General features: G+C 40.5%; 1 protein-coding gene across 1 annotated transcript; it reads left to right on the forward strand.

Moving 5' to 3' along the window:
• The first annotated feature begins 1,793 nt into the window (after window positions 1-1,793).
• LOC125293596 (sodium-dependent lysophosphatidylcholine symporter 1) lies at window positions 1,794-25,358 on the forward strand. Its single transcript, XM_048241590.1, has 14 exons — window positions 1,794-1,944; window positions 2,253-2,372; window positions 4,367-4,491; window positions 4,766-4,898; window positions 5,161-5,239; window positions 5,588-5,775; window positions 7,578-7,668; window positions 9,156-9,277; window positions 14,145-14,228; window positions 15,421-15,504; window positions 16,961-17,073; window positions 18,453-18,596; window positions 19,230-19,406; window positions 25,259-25,358. The coding sequence occupies exons 1-14, from the start codon at window positions 1,885-1,887 to the stop codon at window positions 25,293-25,295; spliced, it is 1,557 nt and encodes a 518-aa protein (XP_048097547.1). The 5' UTR covers window positions 1,794-1,884; the 3' UTR covers window positions 25,296-25,358.
• The last annotated feature ends 1,666 nt before the right edge of the window (window positions 25,359-27,024 follow it).

Below are 27,024 nucleotides of genomic sequence, written 5' to 3' on the forward strand. Positions count from 1 at the left end.
GACATGTAATCTACAGTACATGTAATCTACAGTACAATAATAACACAGTGCCGCCACTACCACCACGTGCATCACACACTGTGCGTAGGGCACCAATTGGCGTCTGGGGCACCGACATTTAGCCAATAAATATGAGTAGCTTTACTTTAAACTGCTTTTTATTCTTCCGAACGTTTACAGTCAGTGTCGAAATGCAGCAACAGCATGTTACATGCAATGATGGGTCCTCTCAATCTCCACTATGCAGCAGATCTAATTTCAACACTAGCCTACTCCATTTAAACACGAGAGAGAGAGAGAGTGGCAAACTTTTTTAAAGGAAATCATAAAGGCAGCAAAGACAAGGCTAGAGGAGACCCTATGCCAGGGGTTCCCAAACTTTTCCACGACAAGGCCCCCCAAATACAACTAGGTTCTGGCCAAGGACCCCCGTGATGTGTTATTAAACCCATCGACAATACTACGGCAAATGTAAAAATACATTAAGCTAATCCTAATAATTATTTTAGCCACAAACACTTCGCGATGGAGCATACAGTGTGTAGAAATTGTATTTGGGGCTTTCTTCTATATGAGAGCTATCACTCTACTATTATTCCCAGTCATTATCATGAAAAATATAATGTTCAGTAATGCGACACATTATTATAATGGCATTGTATAACAACCCTAATAGTAATAAGTATATTTTAAAAATGTATTTATTTGTTGCTTTTATTTTTCCTTCCAACTTGCACTGGCACTCCCTCGCGGCCCCCACTTTGAAAACCACTGCCCTATGCGACGCCCTGACCCTATGCTACAGCCTTGACTGCGAGAGCACTTAACAGGCTGCACTCACCTTGGAAAATTGACTATAATATAAAGAGTGCCATTAGCCTTTGTGTAATAGAATTGGTGATTCTTAAAGTCTTCAATAATTAGTTTCCCTTAAACTAAGCATTTACATAAAACACATGATATGCCGAGTGAAACACATTCCACTCAGACAGGCTAGGTGGCTACAGGCTCATAATTTACTTTTAATTGCAAACAGAAAATGTCTAGATAGCATCATGTCATGCATGTCTTCAATTTCCAAAGCAATGAAGGCTGTTAATACCAACTTAATAGGATGCATATCATTGTTAATATTGTGCTATAATGTGGCACAAACAATGCTGGGGGTTGGTTGGGGGGATTCACCACAAAGCAGTTCTGCTTAGACACCCAAATAGCAGCGGCACTGTAAAAACACAACCATAATGGACAGCTGTTCTTAAGCACACGACGAGCTCAGCTAAGAGCAGAGTTTTTATTTTTCAGTTTTAATTATTTTTGTACTGAGGACAGCTAATGCAAGGTTGGCCAAAAGGTGTGGGAACCCGAGCCCCGTGTCCGATGTGACAGATTGAGCATTCCTCTTCTCCCCGTGTCCTACGTTACGCTTGGCCGAAGCCCTCAAAACATTTCTGAGTTGCACCGCGGCTCGGGGCCAGTCGTGTGCTCATCTCCTCGGCCAAACCAAATCCTCTTTGGGTCTATCCTTGATAAAGTGAGCTATGTCAACTAGTTTTACAAGAATAAAATCAATACGCACGCAAAAGTTTTTTTTTTTTTTTTTGTACAAAAATGGCAGATGGAAGCTAGTCAAAATTCACGCCTTTTACGCTGCCATAATATCCCAAATGGTTAGCTCTGCTTGGAGACTCTAGGGTTACGCTTTAACGGACTGCGCAATGTTTTTCATGAAGTATCACGACTGTGCACGGTTACTGTTGTTGAGAAGGCAACGAGAGAGAGAGAGAGAGAGAGAGAGAGAGAGAGAAAGAGAGATGCCCCGCCTTCGTGTATTAAAAGTTTCAACTTTTCTGTAACGTTTTCAACTTCTCTGGATTTAGTAAAATGACAACAGATATTGATACTGCATGCGATCCCACTGAGATTGGAGATGAACATCGTAAGGTATGGTAGATTTGGGTGAATTTGGGCGAGGACTCTAATCTTTAAAATTAGGATCTGGTCGTTTTAACAAGTGGGTAGGCGAGCATAATCAAAAGTTTAATGTAGGCCTAAAGTGATTGAAGTTGTTTGATTCTGAAGTGATAATTCTGAGGTTCTTAGTTCTGCTGACAAGACAAGGCTATGGTGCAAGTTATTATCATACAATGTACCGTATTGTGGGCTCCAGCATGACGCCTATTGGAGCCATGCAAACCTAAAGGCTGTTGAAGATGTGGTCATCACTAGGCCTATGACTCTTTCTTCTCCAGGTTGCTCCTGGTATCCCTTTTTATAGAAAACTGTGCTATGCAGTTGGAGGAATGCCATATCAGATGACAGGCAATGCCAAAGGTTTCTTCATGCAGATATTCTTACTGGATGTTGTGCAGGTTGGTAAGATTGTCTAACACCACATGTTGTCATTAGCCTACGCGTTATGGGGGTTGTGTTGGACTTTTATTTGCCAACAGGAAGCGGTGTATTACACAAAACTTCTGCCTTTCTAAACCTTACATTTGCACACTGTTACTGAATATTATGTACATTCTGTACTTGCATGAAGGGCTTTGGTGTGATGCTCCCGGTAAGATACAGATTTATGGCTTCTGTCAAAATAATTTGATAAAAGCAATTTAAAAATGACTTATCTGTGGGAGGACATTATCAATACGTATCTGTGGGAGGACATTATCAATACGTATCTGTGGGAGGACATTATCAATTGCAGACTTTCACAAAGTTCATAAAGTCCCATGTGCACTATGCTCGCCTAGTTATCAGTCCCATGTGCACTATGCTCGCCTAGTCTTCATGTGCACTATGCTCACCTACAGTAGTCTTCAGTGCACATGTGCACTATGCTGACCTAGTCTTCAGTGCACATTACAGCGAGACGGGGCAGAGCAACTACAAACTGAGAAATGAGTGGAGGCTATAGCACACAGAGTGGCACAGACACACTTCCACATGTAGATTTGTGACCTCTGTTACGTGTGCAGGAAGGGAGAGGACGTTGTGGTTGACCACTCTTGAGTAGAACCCTGTGTTCTTTTTGAAGTCTCCAGAGTAGACACTGTTATGCATATGAGACTTTTATCACTTCACTGCGTCCCAAGCTCTCCATTGTCCACTATTGTCCATTACTGCCCTTAACTCAGTTTCACTTCCTCTCATGAACCAAGTCATTGTTTGTCTGTCATAGCACCATAAATAGCATCACATAAAAAGATGAATAAATAGCAACATATCACACAGCAACTGCTGCAAAGACAGTTATGTAGCTCTAGTGACTAGGTAGTTATTACTAGTTATTAGCTCTAGTGACTAGGTAGTTATTAGCTCTAGTGACTAGTATCACTAGTTATTAGCTCTAGTGACTAGGTAGTTATGTAGCCCTAGTGACTACCGGTAGGTAGTTATTAGCTCTAGTGACTAAGTAGTTATTACTAGTTATTTAGCTCTAGTGAATAGGTAGTTATTAGCTCTAGTGACTAGTATCACTAGTTATTAGCTCTAGTGACTAGGTAGTTATGTAGCCCTAGTGACTAGGTAGTTATTACTAGTTACATGTATTAGCTCTAGTGACTAGGTAGTTATTAGCTCTAGTGACTAGGTAGTTATTACTAGTTACATGTATTAGCTCTAGTGACTAGGTAGTTATTAGCTCTAGTGACTAGTATCACTAGTTATTAGCTCTAGTGACTAGGTAGTTATGTAGCCCTAGTGACTACCGGTAGGTAGTTATTAGCTCTAGTGACTAAGTAGTTATTACTAGTTATTTAGCTCTAGTGAATAGGTAGTTATTAGCTCTAGTGACTAGTATCACTAGTTATTAGCTCTAGTGACTAGGTAGTTATTAGCTCTAGTGACTAGGTAGTTATTACTAGTTACATGTATTAGCTCTAGTGACTAGGTAGTTATTAGCTCTAGTGACTAGGTAGTTATTACTAGTTACATGTATTAGCTCTAGTGACTAGGTAGTTATGTAGCCCTAGTGACTAGGTAGTTATTACTAGTTATTTAGCTCTAGTGACTAGGTAGTTATTAGCTCTAGTGACTAGGTAGTTATTACTAGTTATTTAGCTCTAGTGACTAGGTAGTTATTACTAGTTACTAGGTAGTTATTACTAGTTATTTAGCTCTAGTGACTAGGTAGTTATTACTAGTTATAGTGACTAGGTAGTTATTACTAGTTATTCGCTCTAGTGACTAGGTAGTTATTACTAGTTATTTCACTAGATAGTTATTACTTGTTATTAGCTCTAGTGACTAGGTAGTTATTACTAGTTATTTAGCTCTAGTTCTTTACAGCCCCACAGCTTTAGTTACGAGTTGTTCAACTGTATAAGATTACTTCTGTGCGTCATTTTATCTTTACGAACAGATGAACCCCTTCAATGTGTCTTTCATTCTGTTCCTCGGTCGGGCCTGGGATGCCATCACCGACCCCCTGGTGGGCTACGCCGTCAGCAAGAGCGGCCGGACACGTATCGGCAAGCTCATCCCATGGTGAGTAGAAATGACACAAATATTTGAACACATAACATATTATTAATACAACAACATTGTGCTGATGGCAGGTTGTTATGATACGTTATGATACCCAACATTGTGCTGATGGCAGGTTGCTATGATACGTTATGATTCCCAACATTGTGCTGATGGCAGGTTGCTATGATACGTTATGATTCCCAACATTGTGCTGATGGCAGGTTGTTATGATACGTGTTCACCCTGTTTCAGTGTCTTCAGGATTGTGTTCACCCTGTTTCTGTGTCTTCAGGATTGTGTTCACCACACCTTTTGGGGTTCTGTCTTACGTCATGCTGTGGTTTACCCCTCAGGCCACCATGACTCCTGCCACAAGCTTCTGCTGGTATTTCCTCTGGTGTTGTCTGTTTGACACCTTCATGAGTGTAAGACCTGCCCCTCGTCACCACACACTTCACCCTGACGCCAATCTGTCCACTCACGCCAAACACAAATCTCAACGTGACTCTTACGCATTCTTCCACATACTCATTTCCTCCTTCTGCCAGAGAAGGCACTGAGTGTCTCCCCTCTGGAGTATTGCCATGGTAACAGAGCATGGTACACTGGTGCGCTGTATTGCATATTGTCTTCCTTCCTTGTTGTGTCACCTTGGTTACAGGACGTCATCTCTCTGTCATGTTCTAGTGCTATCATGTTCCATACTCTTCACTCAACATGTTCCTTGGTGGAGGCCAGAGAGATAGAGACTCTGCAACTGGATACCGTAAGAGGCCCTTATTTTTTTTTTTTATTTGCAGTCAATGGGGCCTGACTTTGCCAAGTTTGGGTTTCTGTCTATGTCCGATAGTCAAGACCAGAAATGGCCTGGGGTGATAGCCAAGGGAATAAATATGTACTTCCTGTATCTGCTAACAGGAAGCCTTAACAAGGAAGTGATGGGCCATAAAATGGAAGCTTTCAATTTGAGTATGCATATGTATGCAAATAAGTTTGTAAAACTGTTGCTTGGAATACCTTTTCCCATTAATGGATATCTCTCTCTCCCCCTCTCCCTCCCTCTCTCTCCCTCCCTCTCCCTCTCTCTCTCCCCCTCTCCCTCCCTCTCTCTCAGGGATGGGAATGGAGGTCTTTGCGACGCTGGCTGGCGCAGCCATTCAGGGTCAGATTGTTGGGGTGTACCATGCAAAGAGAGCCCAAGACTGCAGTATGCTGAACCAGAGTGATTCTCTGCGTCTAAACCACTCTTCCCCGTCCAACAATAACACTGTCTCGCCGCTCACAGACACCCTGCAGAACACAGTGAGCTGTTCAGTTGCCTCCGATGAAAATATGAACCTGACTAAAGTCCCTGGACTTGGAAATGGCCAATTATATATTTGATATTTGGAAATTGGCCTAAATGATATCAAACAAAAAGCAATACTTTCATTTCAAATGTCATCAGGAAACTTAATGATGGTCTTTGAGGTGTGAGAAGCCATACAGTCATGAGAGCACAACGAATCAAACAGGGGGCTTAACACACATCCCTGCAGGTCACCAGTGCTGAATGTTAGGCCCGTTTCACACCGGGAATGTGGCGTGAACGTTGCGTGTCTGTTGCGTGGCGGCTGCGTGGTGTTTTCTGTCTTTGCTTACCAGAAGCTGATGCAGCACTGCGGCGGCCTCTCTGCCAATCACAACGTCTCTTTTTCTCACCTCATTTGTTTCTTCGCTGTTTTGAATGGAATCGCTTCCAACGCGCGTGTGGCGTGAAACATAGGCGTGAGTCCTATTCCTAGCATGCACGCGTTTTCGGCGCGGCTCGAGCTGTGCCTGTCACGCAGGCGGTGTGCAAGCTCTAACCTGTTACCATGGGAGCCGAAATAAAAAGGAAACGCCACGCAGCTGACACTCACGCCACGCAGCTGACACACTCACGCCACGCAGCTGACACACTCACGCCACGCACCCGGTGTGAAACGGGCCTTAGAGTGGAGGAGATAATGTTTCCCAGCCGTAGCACCTGTGTCCTGTCAGTCAGGAAGTCAAGGATCCAACTGCACAGCGAGGGACTGATGTTCAGGTCTCTCAGTTTCAGCCTGGATGGAACTATGGTGTTAAAAGCTGAGCTGTAGTCGATGAAGAGCATCCATACATGGGTGTTTTTCTTATCCAGGTGAGAGAGAGCAGTGTTCATAGCAAATGCTATCGCATCGTCTGTGGACCTGTTTGGCCTATAGGCAAACTGGAGTGGGTCTAATGCAGAAGACAGGGAGGATGTAATATGATCTTTTACTAACCACTGAAAGCACTTCATAACAGAAGTGGGAGCCACAGGGTGGTAATCGTTAAGGCAGCTCACTGTTGATTTCTCAGGGACTGGAATGATGGTGGACCTCTTGAAACTTGTGGGGATAACAGATTGAAGATGGAAGATCGTGTTTTCAGCCATGCTACAGATCTTCCCCTATGTGTGTGTGGGTGCAAGAGAGGAAGATAGGAGTAGGCTTACTGATGGATCGTCAGATTAGAATTGGGAAAGATTCTTTTAGTGACCTTGTAGCCTACAACAGCTGAGCACTTTGCATTTTCTCTGAGTCCAGTGTACACATAGGTTCTGTTTTGGTTTAAGCACAATAGAGTTATTTTTAATACTCGGTAGTTGTCATTAAAAGTGTGCGCCATTAGTGGTAGAACTTGATGTATTGAGATGCAGAGTCGTCTTAGAACGTACAATGTGTGAGTTCCATTGTGGTGTAAACAAGAAGTTCCTCTTTTGGCTTACTCAAATGCCACCTCCTTGTCAATTTACACCCAAGCATAGCCTAGATAGAGGAAGCACAAGAGCTAATGAGCCGTGTGTGAACCCACTGATGAACCATGTGATGTGTCAACCCACTGGGCACATTGAGTCATAGACAACAACTAAAACAGTTCCCTTGTTCTCAATGATTATACTCAATAATTACTAACATCTCAAGTTTTACTGATATTAAAAATACAATTATAGAGTCTTTCAATAATCACAAATATTACAGCTTTAATAATAAGACTTTAATATTCTCATGGTGAATACTTTATGTGTACATAGACTTGTCTTCTCTCCATTTTGTCCCTAGAGGAGGGCCTACGTGGTTGCCGCGGTGATCTTGGCTGCGCTGTACTTTGTGTGTTGTGTGGTGCTGTTCCTGGGAGTCAAAGAGCAGCTGGGTGAGTCCAGGGCCGACATGCATGTCCGATTATTTACTTGATCTCATTGGAAACGGTCATTAGGTCGAGGAGAGAATTCATAAAGACTTGGGAAGAGACAACCTCACCGCTAACAGAATCTGACCTATGGCCTATGCTAAAGCAGTGGTGGATGTTATGGCCGTTGGTTTTTAAATGTTGCTGCTGCATTGAGGGAGAGCTCTTGCCTAAGCAGGGAGAGTTAGAGAATTGGACTAGTTCTTATCACGGCTGCTGCTTAAATACTGTCATTTCACTCTTTTGGGAATATGAATATCAAACTCTCCATCGTCCGCCCCAGCCGCTTGGTTTAAAACTACAGTGTGACGTTTACTGTCACATGTCATGAATGCAAGTCAGAATGGTAGTCTGCCACAAGGACAGTAGCACATGCAGAAACTTTGCATGCAGTCAAATGCGTGCAATACGTTGCATTACACTTGTTTTCCTACAGTGATGCCTACCCAGTAAACAAAATAAAGTCCTGGCGACGTCCCCTAAAGGTCCCCTGGCGAACGTCACCTCCTCGACATTGTGTAGGGTTCCCTTTACGTCCCGCGGACCTCTGTTCGGGAGGTCTAAAAGACGTCCACGAGACTTTGAGAGGACGTCCTGTAATGGTCACCGCGACGTTATGCGCGCGACATTTATATTTCCGCGATGGTAAAAAAAACAAAAAACATGAAGCGTGATTTAGTATGGTAGGCTATTACATCCTGTAAGTCTCAGCGTGCTAGGAGAGAAGGAACATGAACATGCATTAACGACTTGTTCTACAACTACACAATCATCTTCACCCACCTCATATTTTCCCACATGTATGAAATCACGTCCTCCGAATGCATTACACTAATGATGAGTAGACATGGACATTTATACCGGGCTAGGATGTGCTGCTTTCACATCTACGGTGTCATTTTTTAATAAACTAATAATGACGTTTTAATGGGCATATCCCGTAGCATATTGTTCAAAACATCATCAGAGTAGGCCTAGGCTAGCCTAAGATAAATTGTTCAAACCATATTGTTTCAAAATATTAAAAACTAATAATAGCCAAAAATACTAAATGAATCGCAATGCATGCTGGGAAGCAAAACTCAACATGAAATAAAGTAATAGTTTCCCTCCCACACGCTGCATACGTCATGAATGTTTCTTAAACGTATCACAACACGTTACATTTATATACCGCTTTTCTTGACACTCAAAGTGCTTCACAGGGAAGCAGTTAAACAATCCAGTCTCAATCCCAATGCTTTTATGAATCATGTTGTTTTGAGAGACCGGGCCAAAAAGGTTTGGTCATATTTTACCATGTTCTTGTTTTGGCACTGACGGCTGACCAAACTCTTATATATAAGTATATATATATATATATATATATATATATATATATATTGTTATATATTGTTATATATTGTTTTTGTTTTGGCACTGATGGCTGACCAAACTCTTGGTGTGGGCAGCTCCGCTGAGTAAACTGGACCGCATGCAGGTGCCGTACCTGACTGGGATGAGGATGGTGTGGGGACACACACCCTACGTCTGGCTGGTCTTCGGTTTCCTCTTCTCCTCTCTGGCTTTCCAGGTCAGAGGCATCATGCTCGTTTGTGTGTGTGTGTGTGTGTGTGTGTGTGTGTGTGTGTGTGTGTTGTATGCCTGCGTATGGGTGTGTTATAGGGCAGTGGTTTTCAAAGTGGGGGCCGCGAGGGGGTGCCAGGGGGGCCTCAGCAAGTTGGATGGAAAAATAAAAGCAACAAATAAATACATTTGAAAAATACAATGCCATTATAATAATTTGTCGCATATCTGAACATTATATTTTTCATGATAATAATTGGGAATAATAGTAGAGTGATAGCTCTCATATAGCAGAAAGCCCCAAATGCAATTTTTACACACGGTATGCTCTATCGCGAAGTGCTTGTGGCTAAAATAATCATTAGTATTAGCTTTTACATTTTTTACATTTGCCATAGTATTGTTGATGGGTTTAGTAACACATCAAGGGGGTCCTTGGCCAGAACCTAGTGGTATTTGGGGGCCTTGTCGTGGAAAAGTTTGGGAACCCCTGTTATAGGGCAGTGTTTCTCAAACTATGGGCCGCAGGCCGGTGCCGATGAGGAGACTCCTCCCCGGTGCTTCTGTTACTCTGGTCATTTGCTGCGCGGTGCTTCTGTTACTCTGGTCACTCTGGTCATTTGCTGCGCGGTGCTTCTGTTACTCTGGTCATTTGCTGCGCAGTTGATCAAGGAACCGCGGACGGACAGGAAAAAGAAAACAATCATTTTCGCAATCAGGAGGAAGTACTTGCTAATTTGGTGTCATCAAACATAGAGGCACACAATTAAGTGGTAGGATAGTGGTATGAGCGCTCATTCAATGCATGTGTGTGAGTGTCTGTGCGATACAAACTGAAACCGCTTCAACCCGTTGGAGTGAGGTAACAACATTTAATAGAACGAAGTTGATTCTTGCAACTATAGACAGATTTGAATATAACTGGATAATACACTGTCTAGCATTGAGTATTGTATAGTCAGATTTGAATATATAACGTGGCCAAAAGCTATTGTAGCCTAATTATTCTTCCTGTTTAATACATATCTCCAGATCAGTGATCTGCTCTGTCGTTTACCATACACAGAAACTGGTATTGTGTTTCCTGAATCCTCACATTCAAACATTCAAATGAAATCTCATCAATAAGCATGTAAATACTTTCTCCATTTGCCTACCAGTGTAGTCAAGTCAAGTCACATTTATTTATATAGCACACTTAAAGGCAATGTGCTCACAGAAATAAAATTAATATAGTGATTAAAACAAAAATATAAGTGACAAAAATAAATAAAAATACAAAAAATAATAGTAACTAGAAATGCAATTCCGAGGAATTACACGAGGGGATGCAGTCTGCTGGTTAGGGTGTTGGTGGGGCTGTTGAGCTTGCTGCTAGCTGGTTGGTAGGGTAATTGTGATACCTGCAAAGGTGCTTTTGGAGTAACCAAATTTGAATCTTGTGTGACATGGCATTCTTGAGATATCATACTCAAGGTGTTTTTGACCTTGACATTTGACCTTCAACCTCCAACTTCAACTCACTTCATCTTTGAGTCCATAAAAACACTCGTACCAAATTTGAAGCATGTACGTCAAGCCGTTCTGGAGATATAATGCTGAATGCATGAGATATGGCTGGGACTTTTATTTTGACACACAGGAAACCCTTTAACAGGATGTGTAGTTCAGGTAGAGCTAGATTGTATGCTTAGAAGCTGAGACAGTTGAATTCCTCACAGGTGACACCTGTGCCAGTGTTCTGATTAGCCTGGGAACTGCTCCGAGAACTACTTAACGAGCGCAGCTGGCTCTATTATGACATCACAGCCCCTATTCAAGTCTATGGGGGAAAAATACACATTTAATTACAAATATCTCAAAAAGTATAAACTTCTCAAAAATGAAAAACGGATAGGACGGTAAAGCCTTGGAAGATCTACGGAACGGTGCTTCAACCAAATTTGTACGTTAAGCGGTTTGGGCTGAATAGCGCGCACAAAAAGGTAAAAAGAAAAATAATAACAACTAGAAATGCAATTCCAAGGAATTACCAGTGCATGAAAATGCTAAAGTTGTGATGTAAAATATCATGTATAGTTAAAACAGATAATACAGAGATGGTTACTACGGTGATGTTAGGATAGACATGGTGGTTGCATAGCTTAATAAAAGTTGATAGTTTAAAAGTAGACTGTTTAAAAGCTGAATGTAGATAGTTTAAAAGTTGTTGATAGACAGTAGATAGTTTAAAAGTTGTTGATAGACAGCTAGTTTAATAGATAGTTTAATGATAGTTTAAATGTAGACCGTTTAAAAGTTGAAGGTAAATAGTTTAAAAGTTGTTGACAGACTGGAAGTTGAATGAATGTTGATATTCAAATAGTTTAATGGCTGTGTATAGGTAGATATTTGACGATAACTGAAAGTTGGAATGGCTCTAATGTTTGCTAGTAGTTATGCTAAGATTTTTAATTCTGCTAACCATGCTACTTAGCTAATGTTTTATAGTAGTGCTAGCAATGCTAACATGCTAACCATGCTACTTAGCTAACGTTTTCTAGCAGTTTTGATAAACATGCTAACTATGTTAGCAATGCTAACTATGTTAACCATGCTACTTAGCTAACTTAACTAACATTTTCTAGCAGTTTTTCTAAACATGTTAACTATGTTAGCAATGCTAACATGATAACTATGTTAACCATGTGACTTAGCTAACCAAGCTTATCATTTTTAATAGTTATGCTAACTATGCTAACTAGCATGTTAACATGCTAACTATGCTAACCATGTGACTTAGCTAACCTAGCTAATAATCATTTTTAGTTGTTATGCTAACTAGCATGCTAACAATGCTAACTATGCTAACCATGTGACTTAGCTAACCTAGCTAATCATTTTTAGCAGTTTTGCTAAAAATTCTAACAATGCTAGCAATGCTAACCATGCTAACTAGCTACAGTGGGTAGGAGTCATAGTTGATGAAAAGTGTTGACGTAGTTGATGACAAGTTAAAAGTTGTTGATAGACAGCTAGTGAATGTATATAGTTTAAAAATGTAAAAGTTGAATGTAGATAGTTTAAAAGTTGTTGATAGACAGCTAGTTTAATAGCTAGATAGTTTAATGAGTAGACCGTTTAAAAGTTGAATGTAAAAAGTTCAGTAGTTTAATGGGTTACATTGTTTAACAGTGGATTATTGTAGTGAGGACTTTTATTTTGAAACAGTTTTGGGCAGAGGAAACAGTTGAATAGGATGTGTAGTCTTAATTGACCCAGATTGTATGCTTAAAGGCTGAGGCTGCAGGTGGCCTGAACACCTGCCATAGGATTCTAATTGCTTAACAGCCATTATTATGATGTCTGTCGGCAATGTTAAGTCTATGGGGATTTTTAAAAAGTTTTTCTTTAATAGTTTAAAAAGTATAAAAGTTTCAAAGTTGAAAAGACATAGCAGCTTGGTCCGTTTGAAGACCTACGTTACAAAGTTTGAACGTTTCTAAGTTAAACTGCTCAAGAGAAATTGCGTACGGAAAAAGTGGTAAGTGGAATAATAATAAGAAGTTGTTGTTGATGTTGTTGCCTTGGAAGAACAGTACAGTGCATTTTCATTCTCCGGATGAAGTCTCCGGATTTCAATAGAGGGGATGCATCCCCTCTAATGATAATGATTAACTAATTATGATAAAAGAAGATACGTTTATTAAAACTACTACTACTATAGGCCCAGATCAAAATGTACAGTAAAGTTAAATATGGCAGTTCATATTTTGCTGAAAAGAAATATAAATGAGATAAATAAACAAACAAGGGGAGAATTAATGGACATCAAAGGCCAAAGAAAATAGATAGAAAGAAAAAAGCCACTGATGGTGGGATAGGACTTCATGTCTATAAGGATGGATTCCACGCATGTGGTTAGAGCTCCGGACTGTCATGCTGGAGACCTGGGTTCATTCCCCAGGTTGGCCAATGACAAAAATGGCTTACTGAATTTTTCTTGAATTTCCCCTTGGGGATCAATAAAGTATCTGTCTATCTATCTATCTATCTTCCAGAATCAAGGGGTAGCAACAGAAAAAGCCCTATCACATGTTGTTTTTAGGATTGCATAACTTTTGGGAAGTATTTCTCATGCAAGCATCATTACACAATTGTAATTATATTTTACTTTATTAGTAAAGCAGTCCTCTGAGTCTGATGTGAAACTATTGTAATTATATTTTACTTTATTAGTAAAGCAGTCCTCTGAGTCTGATGTGAAACTATTGTAATAGTCCCTTACCCATGTTGCTAGTGAAAATAAATCAGCGAGAAAAAAATATTTTTTACAGTGTTGTGCATGCAAATATGGCACTATGGACGTGCATACCATACACCATCTGATGACAATCGATGTATTTGATGTTATAGGCTAGACACTAAAAATGACCGCAGTCTAGATTACGCTATCGCTTATTAATGCGGAAGTAATTGTGTTTTAATATAGGTGGTCAAGTGCGTCTCCACGTTTCACGATTGGCCAACATCATCCCAACACCGAGAACGTGCACAGATCTGAGCTGAAAGCCTAATTTGTCAAATATATCACATAACTGCTATCGTAATATCACTTAACAGTTATACATATACCCCTGTCAAGGCTTTGTGTAGCCTCGATATGTGTAGATAGCCTAGATATGTCTAACGTGCTTGGTAGTATACCCCAAAGGTCTCATTTGGTGATTAGTCATAAGGAAGATCAATGTGATGGCAGAGCAAGTTAATGTGTTTCTGTGAGTGAACTGTTGGTAGCAGCATTATGCTAAATCCCCAAAACAAAGAATGTCAATAGCAGGGGCTGTGGCATAATGAAACTGCATTATTGGCGTCTGTCTGTTTTTGATGTGCAGCTGTCTCAGGGTAACCTTGCTCTCTTCTGCACCCATGCTGCCGGGATGGGCAGGTACTTCCAGCACCTCGTACTCATTCTCCTGGTGAGTGGGCAGGTACTTCCAGCACCTCGTACTCATTCTCCTGGTGAGTGGGCAGGTATTTCCAGCACCTCACTCATTCTCCTGGTGAGTGGGCAGGTATTTCCAGCACCTCGTACTCATCCTCCTGGTGAGTGATCTGTTTTGCTGTGATGTCAGTGGCAGGCGCTGGACTAGGGCAGATATTGGTTTTGTGGAGTCCAGTATGTTTGAGTTGTGTGAAGATAATGATGGACAAGACAGGTGAACAGACGTCATTCTCACTGGCTTTTCACTGTGTACTTCTGTAAAAACAGCAAAGCAAGTACAAAGCCAACGAAATGCAGTTTAAACCAGAAGTGCAAAAAAATGCAGAAAAGTGCAATGTGATATAATATATAAAGTATAGACAGGTGGTGCATAGACAGGTCAAGAAATATAGTGCAGTGTAGACAGTAGTATACAGTTGATTTACAGAAGGAGGTTTAGAGTAATATAAGTTACATATAAATATGTGCAGTGTATTAGCAATTACCTTATAAGAGCAGAATAAATATGGCTATGTAATATGAGTAATGTATGAACGCATGATGCCTGCATGACATGGCCAAATAAATCACCAGAATGTTTGTAAGCAAGCGACTGGACCTTTCATCAGCGTCTGCTCTTGTGCTGCTGTTGCCTGGTCAGATGAGCCTGTGAGCTAGTTTACATAAAACCAAAATATGCCACAAGCATGGAAATGAGGTGCATGCAAAACACAGCTAAACAGACCAGAGAAATCCATGTTTCAGTGGTTTCCAGAAATGCTAGTCATAGCTGCCTTAATCCCCGTCTGGGAAATCATTCAGCTGTATTTGAGACACATACCAACAGCAAGTCTCTGTTAATATCACCACTGCATGGTGGATAGTCTGACAGCTGCACGGCAGTTTATTGTGAAAATACAAAACAACTCACTGATTTGTTCTGGCAGCAAGTAAATCAATGACAGCATGCTTGTTCAACATCTATATGAGATCTTAATGCGCTCTCTCACACTGCTTCCAGACCAATATCTATATGAGATCTTAATGCCAATATCTATATGAGATCTTAATGCTTCCAGACCAATATCTATATTAGATCTTAATGCTTCCAGACCAATATCTACATGAGATCTTAATGCTTCCAGACCAATATCTACATGAGATCTTAATGCTCTTCCTGCTTCCAGACCTCGGCCACGCTGGCCATCCCTCTGTGGCAGTTGGTGCTGGTGAGAGTTGGCAAGAAGACGACCATATTCATCGGCCTATCTGTGAGTCTCTGCCCTCCCAATTGAGTGATGTATTCATCAGCCTATCTGTGAGTCTCTGCCCTCCCAATTGAGTGATGTATTCATCAGCCTATCTGTGAGTCTCTGCCCAATTGAGTGATGTATTCATCAGCCTATCTGTGAGTCTCTGTCCAATTGAGTGATGTATTCATCAGCCTATCTGTGAGTCTCTGCCCTCCCAATTGAGTGATGTATTCATCAGCCTATCTGTGAGTCTCTGCCCAATTGAGTGATGTATTCATCAGCCTATCTGTGAGTCTCTGCCCAATTGAGTGATGTATTCATCAGCCTATCTGTGAGTCTCTGCCCAATTGAGTGATGTATTCATCAGCCTATCTGTGAGTCTCTGCCCAATTGAGTGATGTATTCATCAGCCTATCTGTGAGTCTCTGCCCAATTGAGTGATGTATTCATCAGCCTATCTGTGAGTCTCTGTCCAATTGAGTGATGTAAAAGAGTACAGGCCCTATTCAGGACTCCATCATCACGCTGGGTCTTAGCGGCTCACTGATGTTGGTGTGGGCTGAGAGGTGCAGGGACAGCAATGAAAACAATCCCTTTGCTAAGAACATTGGTGTGGGAATATTCAGATTAGTTTGAAATCATCATCATCTGGCCAGAGGAGGCCCTGGCCTCCATTGTGTGTCATTGTAATTGCTAGGACTTCATAGGACGTTTGTTTCAGGGTTGTGGTTCTGGAACTTTTGTTAAGGAAGCAAATGAGAGAGAGAGATGGGGTGGCACTGGGACATGACGGTGGGTAGGACTCGAGTCATGGGTCTCCCTGGTAACTTGGACCTGACTGTGGTGCACCCGTAGATATCTAGGCTTTTATATCTATGGGCTTTTATATCTATGGGTTTTTATATCTAAGAGCTTTTATATCTATGGGCTTTTATATCTATGGGCTTTTATATCTAGTGACTTTTATATCTATGGGTTTTTATATCTATGGGTTTTCATATCTAAGGGTTTTTATATCTATGGGTTTTTATATCTATGGGTTTTCATATCTAAGGGTTTTTATATCTATGGGTTTTTATGGGTTTTCATATGTATGGGTTTTTATATCTATGGGCCTTTATATCTATGGGTTTTTATGGATTTTTATATCTATGGGTTTTCATATCTATGGGTTTTTATATCTATGGGTTTTTATGGGTTTTTATGGATTTTTATATCTATGGGTTTTCATATCTATGGGTTTTTATATCTATGGGTTTTTATGGGTTTTTATGGATTTTTATATCTATGGGTTTTCATATCTATGGGTTTTTATATCTATGGGTTTTTATGGGCTTTTATATCTATGGGTTTTATATCTATGGGTTTTCATATCTATATTGGTGGCGTCTTAACAACATACTACTACTAATCAGCTCATTTCTTTAGTGACATCATTTCTTAATCTTATCTGCTCTCTCTCCCCCTGTTCCAGTTTTACATGCCGGCCCTGGCGGTGATCGGCACTGTAAACAGTCAGCTGGTGGTCTTCATTCTGATGTCCATGTTGGCTGGCTCTAGTCTTGCTGCACTCTACCTGTTGCCATGGTGAGTAGGTGTGTAGAAGCTTTTTGAGTTGTGCAAGTTCATGGTGCTCACTAAAGGGATAACCTTTGTAGGAGAGTTCCTAATATAAATAGTCCCACATCATCACATACCCTTCACCATACCTAGAGATTGGCATGGTGTGTTTTTCAGTTAGCCTATTAGCTGGTTTGATGCTCATTGAGTTCAATGCAAATCATGTGGGGCTATTTTAATTCCAAAGGCCAAGGAAACTTTATCAGGATGCATAGTATCCTGGATCCATGAATTAAGTGGCCTTTAAAAAAAAAATCTGCCTGCCTCTATGGGAATTTAACATAGGGGTCAAATACTTATTGCCCCTGTAATTTAATTAAGGCAGATTAGTGAGATGTTGAGCATAAAGCCAGATTAGTGAGATGTTGAGCGTGAAGGCAGATTAGTGAGATGTGATACCTTGAGCATGAGGGCAGATTAGTGAGATGTTGAGCATGAAGGCAGATTAGTGAGATGTTGAGCATGAAGCCTGAAGTGTGTTCAAATTCGACAGAGACAAACGTTCCTTTCAGACATTTTTTCTTTGAACTTTTCAATCTGAATATTGTTGTGTAAAAATGTTAAAACTAAAGTCATTATCTTTTGTAACGGATTGGCCTGCCATACTGGTGGCTCAGGGAAAAGCACACACATGCCAGACTAGTGTCTCAGTGAGATGAACACATGCCAGACGAGTGTCTCAGTGAGATGAACACATGCCAGACTAGTGTCTCAGTGAGATGAACACATGCCAGACGAGTATCTCAGTGAGATGAACACATGCCAGACTAGTGTCTCAGTGAGATGAACACGTCAGAAGAGTATCTCAGTGAGATGAACACATGCCAGACGAGTATCTCAGTGAGATGAACACATGCCACACGAGTGTCTCAGTGAGATGAACACATGCCAGACGAGTGTCTCAGTGAGATGAACACATGCCAGACTAGTGTATCAGTGAGATGAACACATGCCAGACGAGTGTCTCAGTGAGATGAACATGAGCTGAACAGGAGCTGAGGTCCAGGCTCGTAGGTCCAGCCTCCCCTTATTCCAGCGCTACGTAACAGTTCTGAGGATTGGGGACAGTCTCCTTGCAAATATGTGCATATTGAGATAAAAGCGTGACACCAATGCAGTTTTAGTGACCACACAAGTACATGCATGTGTCTGGGCAAAGCAAGAGGAAAAACGCCGGTTCCCTATTAGCTTGTTTTCTGGCATGAGGGAGAGCTCAAGAGAGCTTCAATGTGTTTTTCATTAGACACTTGTGTCACATTTGTCATGAGTTATCACATTGCGATGTGATGCTTTCCTTTGGTCACAGGTCAGTGCATTGCATTCCAATTTGTTTCTGTTTTCACCAGGTCAATGCTGCCAGATGTGGTGGACGACTTTAAGCTGAAAAACCCGTCCTGCTCAGACCTGGAACCCATGTTCTATTCCTTCTTCGTCTTCTTCAACAAGTTTGGAGGAGGCATGGCGGCAGGAGTCTCCACGCTAGCTCTTTAGTGAGTACTGCACACAGCACTGACTGGCTCTTTAGTGAGTATTGCACACAGCAGCTCTTTAGTGAGTACTGCACACAGCACTGACTGGTTCTTTAGTGAGTACTACATGCAGCACTGACTGGCTCTTTAGTGAGTACTGCACACGCTAGCTCTTTAGTGAGTACTGCACACAGCACTGACTGGTTCTTTAGTGAGTACTACAGGCAGCACTGACTTCAATATGTGGTGTTATTTTGATACACATACGTTTCTTTTTATTTATAAAACGTATGTTTACTGCAGATGTTCCTTTTTATTTATAAAACGTATGTGTACTGCAAATGTTTCTCATTTTGAATCATGGTCTGTTAGAACAAACATACACAGAGTTCAAATAAGACTTAAATTGAGTTTAACCCGTAGAGTTCCACCCTATTAGTTAATAAAGTTAAACCGTAGACTGTATAAAATAGATTCACCCCTATTAGTTAATAAAGTTAAACCAAAAACACCAACAAAGGTGACAAACAGGTTTTTGATTGTGTGAAATGGCTTTGTTTGCTACCATGGTTACCACCATTCATGATCAGTCTTCTGTGACTCTAAGCCTCTCTGTCAGCTTCATCGTTTCACAGTGTTGTTCCTCATGCTTAGTTTTGCAGGCTACAAGCCGGGGGCGTGCAAGCACAATGAGGTGGTGATCACCACGCTGCGGGTGCTCTCTGCCCCCGTGCCCATTGCTCTGATCGTGGTGGGCATGGGACTCTTCTACTTTTACCCTATCAACGAGAAACGGCGGCAGGAAATACAATGTGCCCTCAAGCAGGCTGTGTGAGTACATTTCATATCATATGATACTTTATTATGGCAGAACAGACAGTTAAATATATTACTATGGCAGAACAGACAGTAAAATATATTTATGTTAAATATATTACTATGGCAGAACACACAGTTAAATATATTACTATGGCAAAACAGACAGTAAAATATATTAATGTTAAATATATTACTATGGCAGAACACACAGTTAAATATATTAATATGGCAGAACACACAGTTAAATATATTAATATGGCAGAACACACAGTTAAATATATTATTATGGCAGACACAAAGCACTGACTGACTCTTTAGTGAGTGCTGCACACAGCACTGACTCTTTAGTGAGTGGAAGCAGGCTGTGTGAGTAAGTGCATTACGCAAGTTGCGTCTTCATTACAGACACAGGTCTGTTTTTAATACAGCGCCATCTAATTTCATTTGATTTGATTTATTTGGAATAAAGACATATCCAAGGGATAGAAAAAACATGATAAAGTGCAAGCACTTATTTCCATCATGGTCCCTGATGTTACAAGACAGGACATATATCCACATAAAACAAAACAATTAAACATCATAAAAAATAGACTATGAGAGGCTAAACATATAAAACAAACTACCCTAACCCTACCTTTCTGTATTAAAGTGCAACGTGCATACATAGACAACACCAACAGACAACAACTCAATTTCCACTAATTTCCAAAGGTAATTTATTCCAGGTCACCACACCACTATATTTGAGAGTACACTTCCCAATGTTTGTTTTGAACTTAGGCAAGTACAAGTCTGCATTACTAGCTCTGGTGTGGTACGCATGGGCATCCCTACTCCTTGTGAAGTGATTTTTAAGGTATGCCGGTGCCTTATGATTGCAAACATTATGGACCACCCTGAGCTGGAGCTGTACTGGCCTAGCCTCCAGGGGGAGCCAGCCCAGCTGTTGGAACTGGAGCTTACCCACATGATCGCTTGGTGTGAGCCCCAGCACTACCCTGACTAACCTTAGTTAGACCACCATACCATGAGCCAAGTCCGTAATCAAGACAGCATAAGGCCAGTGAATTAGTTAGCAGTCTGAGGCTCACTGCATCAAGGAATGGAGCTTTCCTAGCTAGGAGTCTGGATCGGCCATTAACCTTGCTCATAACCTTTGAAGCCATTAACCTTGCTCATAACCTTAGAGGCCATTAACCTTGCTCATGACCTTAGAGGCCATTAACCTTGCTCATGACCTTAGAGGCCATGCTCCCCCCATCTAGGTTGCTGTCTAAACAGCATCCTAAATATGTCACTGAGGGCTTGGCAGGGAAGAGCTGCCCACCAAGGCTGATACTGGACAACTCTTTCTTATACAGTCTTGGCTTAGAGCCAAACACTATGAATTCAGTTTTGGCCACATGAAGAGACAATTTATTGTCTAATAGCACTAAAGATCACCATCATCAGGTCTGTTTTTACAGTTAGAGTTAGGGTTAGGGCCATCTGAAGCACGTCATTTTCTATATTTTTGATATGTTGCTGAGTAGATCATAAACAGCAAAGAAAAGTGATTGATAATGACTGACTGACTATTATTGTGTTACATGCTTCAAATGTAAAGCACTTTGAGCTGCATTCTGTGTATGAAAGGTGCTATACAAATAAAGATTATTATTATTATTATTATTATTATTATTATTATTATTAAAGATCCTCGTCATCAAATATTGTTTTCAGCCCTGTGCCTTTCGTACAATGATTTCTCTAGATTCTCTGAATATTTGAATCATATTATGAACTATAGATGGTGAAATCACAAAATTCAATTCAATGACTTCTCTAGATTCTCTGAATATTTGAATCATATTATGAACTATAGATGGTGAAAACACAAAATGCAATTAAATGATTTCTCTAGATTCTAGATTCTCTCTCTTTCTAGATTGAGGAGAGTAATTCTTATATTGTTGCATTATTTGCCACAGTTTTTGACAGTGGCAAAGACTAGCTTCTCTGAGATGCTCTTTTTACTTGTATGTTATGTGAGTGGCAGACTATCACATTCTGTATTTATTTACATTTTACACAATGTCCCACCATGTCTGGAAATAAGGTTATAGGTCTAGGGCCATTTTTGACTCCAAAATCTTCACAATCCTCTCGTTAGTCTTCTCCCTCCAGCTAAATGCAAAATATCAACTCTGAAAATGGATCTAAGCCAGAACAAGGAAGAGGCTTGTGACAGGTTGATGTACCACCCATGAATGTGAGGGTATGGAACTTGGGAGAAAATGCCCCATATTTGTGAATGTGACTTGGGAGAAAATGCCCCATGTTTGTATACATATATCAAAACAAGAGGAGCTATTTTTGTTTATGTCGACATCTGAACATGTGTTGGCCTTCAGTAGGAATCCTTAGAGGCTGGGAACCACAAATATCTCAATAGATATTCAAAATATCTTCCCCTGGTAGTTTCTGTTTGGTGTAATGACAAGATCTTTGTTTGAACCCATGTGGTCATGGTTACTGTCTCTGTGGTTTTGATATGGAATGTGCGGCTGATTCCACCCGCACCCAAAACAGAGAAATGACCCTTGTTCCTCCCAGCATTCCTTGCATCACAACTTGGGCCTAGGGGGCTGCGTTAACTTTGTACTTTTAACAGCTGTGTGTGTGTGTGTTACATTTGTCATGAAAAATGTCATGTGTCTAAAAACATGGCATGATATGTGTGAAAAGACCACACTAAGAGTAAAGACGCATCCTGCCTGCCCCATGACTGTAGACTGAAAAGGTGCCGTTTCCCGACTCGTGCATTCATGATGAGGTCAAGGGAAATGTGCCAACCATGGAGGGAGATGTGTGCTGGGCAGGGGCGCAGCTACCCATTTTTTGAGGGGTATGTAACAACAAATTGGTGCCCCATAAAAAAAAAAAAAAAAAAAAAAAAACGCTATTAGTGTAAATCATTATTTTTTTAAGAAATTCTGCCAATTTGAACTTGAAGTATTGTTAAATGGTGCATTGTCACTTTAAGAGAGTCTAAACGGTTCTCATAACGTCCTTTTGCCAGCTGTTGCTCACAAAGGATAGGCTGGCCAACTCTAGCCTTTGTTTGCCACATTATCAGCACAATATTAAGCTATTAATATTAGGATTGTTAGGAAATGGAAACATGTAATGAGTTGTTGCTAGCGTGACATTTCTGTTTGCAGTTTGCCATTAAAAGTTCAGTATGAGCATGATAGCCACCTAGCTATCTTACTGTAATGGAATAGGTTATGTTTCAATCGGCATATGCTTAGCAAACGCTAGTTAGTCTGTTAACATGAATATTTGCAAGCCTCCAAGCACAGACGTCACACTTTAAATCCTACTTGTTGCTTTTCACCGTCCACTTATTTAACTACTGTCGCATCCCTTGACATGCCATCTCATTTGGAATCTTATGAGATAAGGCGCCTACTCTAGCCTGTTAGTCCTCTAAAATGTTATCTAACATTGAGAAAATGTTGAAATGATTTAGAAACGTACAACAGTAGCTACATATAGAATATACCAAATATATTATCATTATTATTATTATTTTTACCATCGCTTTGGCGCCCCCATGGTGCGCATACCCACTTTTTGCGCCACTGGTGCTGGGGGAGATGTGTGCCGAGCGATTGATTGGTACTCCCATGTGATTAAGCTCACCTCTGATTGGTACTCCCATGTGATTAAGCTCACCTCTGATTGGTACTCCCATGTGATTAAGCGCACATCTGTTTTGCAATGAAAAATGCCCACTTTTTAAAAGCATGATTAACCCAGATTCCGGTTGAATAGGTGAACAGGAGGAAGCCAGAAACACTCTGAGCATCTGTAACATGTTAGAAGCCTCATTAAACCTACTTACTGACTGCCTGCTACACTACTGCATTTGTTTGCTATAGTACTGTTTTTTGAGTGGTGTAAAATGAACCCTGTCTACATTCTCTTGGTTTAATGACACATTTTCAGACTGCATATCTGTTTCCTGATTGCAAAACCTCTGGTTCCTTGGTGTCCTTTATTTCACATGATGAAATTATTTCAATTGTTGGCACCGCAAATTACAGTTAGAGTGTGGAGATGTGTACTTGAAATGAAAAGGTAAAACATATACACTCTGCAGACTAGTCACGTTGTGCTTACAGCATGCATTCTCTGCAGACTAGTCAAGGCAATGTTTATGTTGTGCTTACAGCATGCATTCTCTGCAGACTAGTCAAGGCAATGTTTATGTTGTGCTTACAGCATGCATTCTCTGCAGACTAGTCAAGGCAATGTTTACGTTGCTCACTAATACAGATATTCAGGTCCATCTGCTCCAGTAATTCTCTGAGAACTTCACTATTAGACATGCAAAAAATTACCCCAGAATCAAACTAGTTTGTTGAAGACTCGTCAAGTATTTCATTACTTTAGCGTATTTTGTCATTTGTATTTTGCAATAAGATGTAGTTTGCAGCAAAAGACTTTGAGGGATTGTATTTTGAGTATTTCTGTAAATCTCAAATAAACCAAAATGCATCAGTTAAATATACTACTTATAACCATGACAACCGTAAGGCTATGCTTATCACCATAGTCAAATATTTTGCCATATTTTCTGATGTTGACAATGGCAATGTCCAGGTTAGATGCATGAAAATCATGTAACACACCCTGTAGACCGACCTCAGTGTTTATAAAAAAACAAATGTACCTGCTCCTCCCTTGTGAGTTCATAGTTAGTATTATAGGGTAATGGCACAGTTGGTGCTATGGTGTTGGCACAGGTGGTGCTATGGGGTAATGTAACTGGCACAGTTGGTGCTATGGTGTTGGCACAGTTGGTGCTATGGGGTAATGTAACTGGCACAGTTAGTATTATGGGGTAATGTAACTGGCACAGGTGGTGCTATGGGGTAATCTAACTGGCACAGTTGGTGCTATGGTGTTGGCACAGTTGGTGTTATGGGGTAATGTAACTGGCACAGGTGGTGTTGTGGGGTAATGTAACCCTAACCCAACCATGTCACATTTGTTTGAAATGCATTTTTGATTCAAATACTAGTGTAAGGTCTTTATATAATATTGCTTTTATTTCACATCTTACTTGTATTTATTTTGCATCTTACTAACTCTTACTTCATTACTCAATGTGCCTTATTTGCTCCATGGACTTTTAAAACAGACCAGTCTACCCATAGTATTATTCTGTGGAGTGTCACTAGTCCCCTCAGAGGAACCTCTGGTGTTCAGTAAAAAAAAAAGACTAAAAGACTATTATGTTTAAATGACTAATTACTTGTATTTTAACGAAATACATTTTTCACATCCGTATTTTGTATTCTGTTACAAATTATCAGCCGTTATGAAGTTATGCCAAAGTCCTTTTAGGCAAGTCCCTCAACTCTGCGGCCATATTGTAACGCATATCGGGCATCTATTTCGGTAGAAATGCGTGTGCGCAAGGCTTCACGACACCAACCTTGCGAGATCACAACACATGATTGGCACAATGTCTTCACAACACACCACATGATTGGCTCAGTGTATTCACAACACACCACATGATTGGCTCAATGTATTTACATGTCAACGTTTTGCCGCGGAAGGGGTGGGATATGTGTAGACAACTGCCATATTGACGTTACAAACTAACCCCATGCATTTCTATGGAGGATTTTTTGAGTGCTGTGTCTCCTCAGTAGAAAGTCTCCTGTTGTGCTGACAGTATGAGCAGCAGCGGAAGAAAAGTCTCAACACTGCTTTACTGGAGGGACATCTAGTGGACATGTGCAAATGAAGGCGCTATCCGATCTACTCCTAATGTAATGAGAATGTTGCTCTTTGTTGCCTAGGAACGGGGACACGGTGAGAGAAGACTTTCCCCTCTGAAGACCAACGAGGAGTATGGACAACACATGGACATTTTCATTAATTAACCTCTTATATACCTTTTGATGAAATTTCCATTATTTAATCTTTTTCATCTCTTTTTTTTACACTGTAACAGTCAATTAATAGTGACAGCTGGTGTTAGCCCAGTGTTGGCATTGTTAACATTGTCCCATATTTAAGATATCCATGGCTCTCTTTAGATCAGTGTTGGCATTGTTAACATTGTCCCATATTTAAGATATCCATGACAGCTGGTGTTAGCCCAGTGTTGGTCTAACGTTGTCCCATATTTAAGATATCCATGGCTCTCTTTAGATCAGCGTTGGTCTAACGTTGTCCCAGTGTTGGTCTAACATTGTCCCAGTGTTAGTCTAATGTTGTCCCATATTTAAGATATCCATGACTCTCTTTAGATTAGTGTTTCTCAACCTTTTTTCAATCGTGGCATCCTTTACATGAATGAAACATCTCAATTGCGGCACCCTTTACATGAATAAAACATCTCAAGGTAACCCAAACTTTTTAAAAAAATGTTTTATGTGGATTATCATTAGAATACACACACTGTCTCTGAAGACCAACAAACGCATAACGCATGTAGCATACTACAACACACACACACGCACATAGGAGTGTGACTTCGGCCTGGGACGATGCACATAACCGCTCTATTCTCGCAGGAATGGATGACTGACACACGTAGCTCCTGGTCCACAGCTCTCATATATAGAGTAGTAGTGGTAGTGTAGTAGTAGAGTAGTAGTAGTAGTAGAGTAGTAGTGTAGTAGTAGTGTAGTAGTAGTAGATAGATAGATAGATACTTTATTGATCCCCAGGGGAAATTCAAGGTCTCAGCAGCATACATACAAGACAAACACATTCTTTAACAGCAGAAAGAGTAATTAAAGTATATAATATAAAAACACAACTAAGCAGTAAGGACAGTAGAAGATAAAGAATATGCTAAATATACTAAAATACAAATTATACTAACACTTAATACAATATATAAAAATATACTAAAATACAAATAACAAAATTACAAATTATACTAACACTTAATCTAAATAAATTCTAAAAACAGTATCCACATAGTGGTGATTAATAAATCAGAGGCGCTTGCAATGACTGAGGCAGGGACTGAGCCTGAGTAGTGTAGTAGTGGTAGTAGTAGTAGTAGTGGTAGTGTAGTAGTAGTAGTGGTAGTGTAGTAGTAGTAGTGGTAGTGTAGTAGTAGTAGTAGTGTGTAGTGTAGTAGTAGTAGTGGTAGTGTAGTAGTAGTAGTAGTAGTACTGGTAGTGTAGTGGTAGTAGTAGTGTAGTAGTGGTAGTGTAGTAGTGGTAGTAGTAGTAGTAGTGGTAGTGTAGTGTAGTAGTAGTAGTGGTAGTAGTAGTAGTAGTAGTAGTGGTAGTGTAGTAGTAGTAGTAGTAGTGGTAGTGTAGTAGTGGTAGTGGTAGTGTAGTAGTAGTGGTAGTGTAGTAGTAGTGGTAGTAGTGTAGTAGTAGTAGTAGTAGTAGTGGTGGTAGTAGTAGTGGTAATGTAGTGGTAGTAGTAGTGTAGTAGTAGTGGTAGTGTAGTAGTAGTGGTAGTGTAGTAGTAGTGTAGTGGTAGTAGTGGTAGTGTAGTAGTAGTAGTGGTAGTGTAGTGGTAGTGTAGTAGTAGTGGTAGTGTAGTGTAGTAGTAGTGGTAGTGTAGTGGTGTAGTAGTAGTGGTAGTGTAGTAGTAG

This window comes from Alosa alosa, chromosome 4 (genome assembly GCF_017589495.1).
Source record: "Alosa alosa isolate M-15738 ecotype Scorff River chromosome 4, AALO_Geno_1.1, whole genome shotgun sequence".
NCBI lineage: Eukaryota > Metazoa > Chordata > Actinopteri > Clupeiformes > Clupeidae > Alosa > Alosa alosa.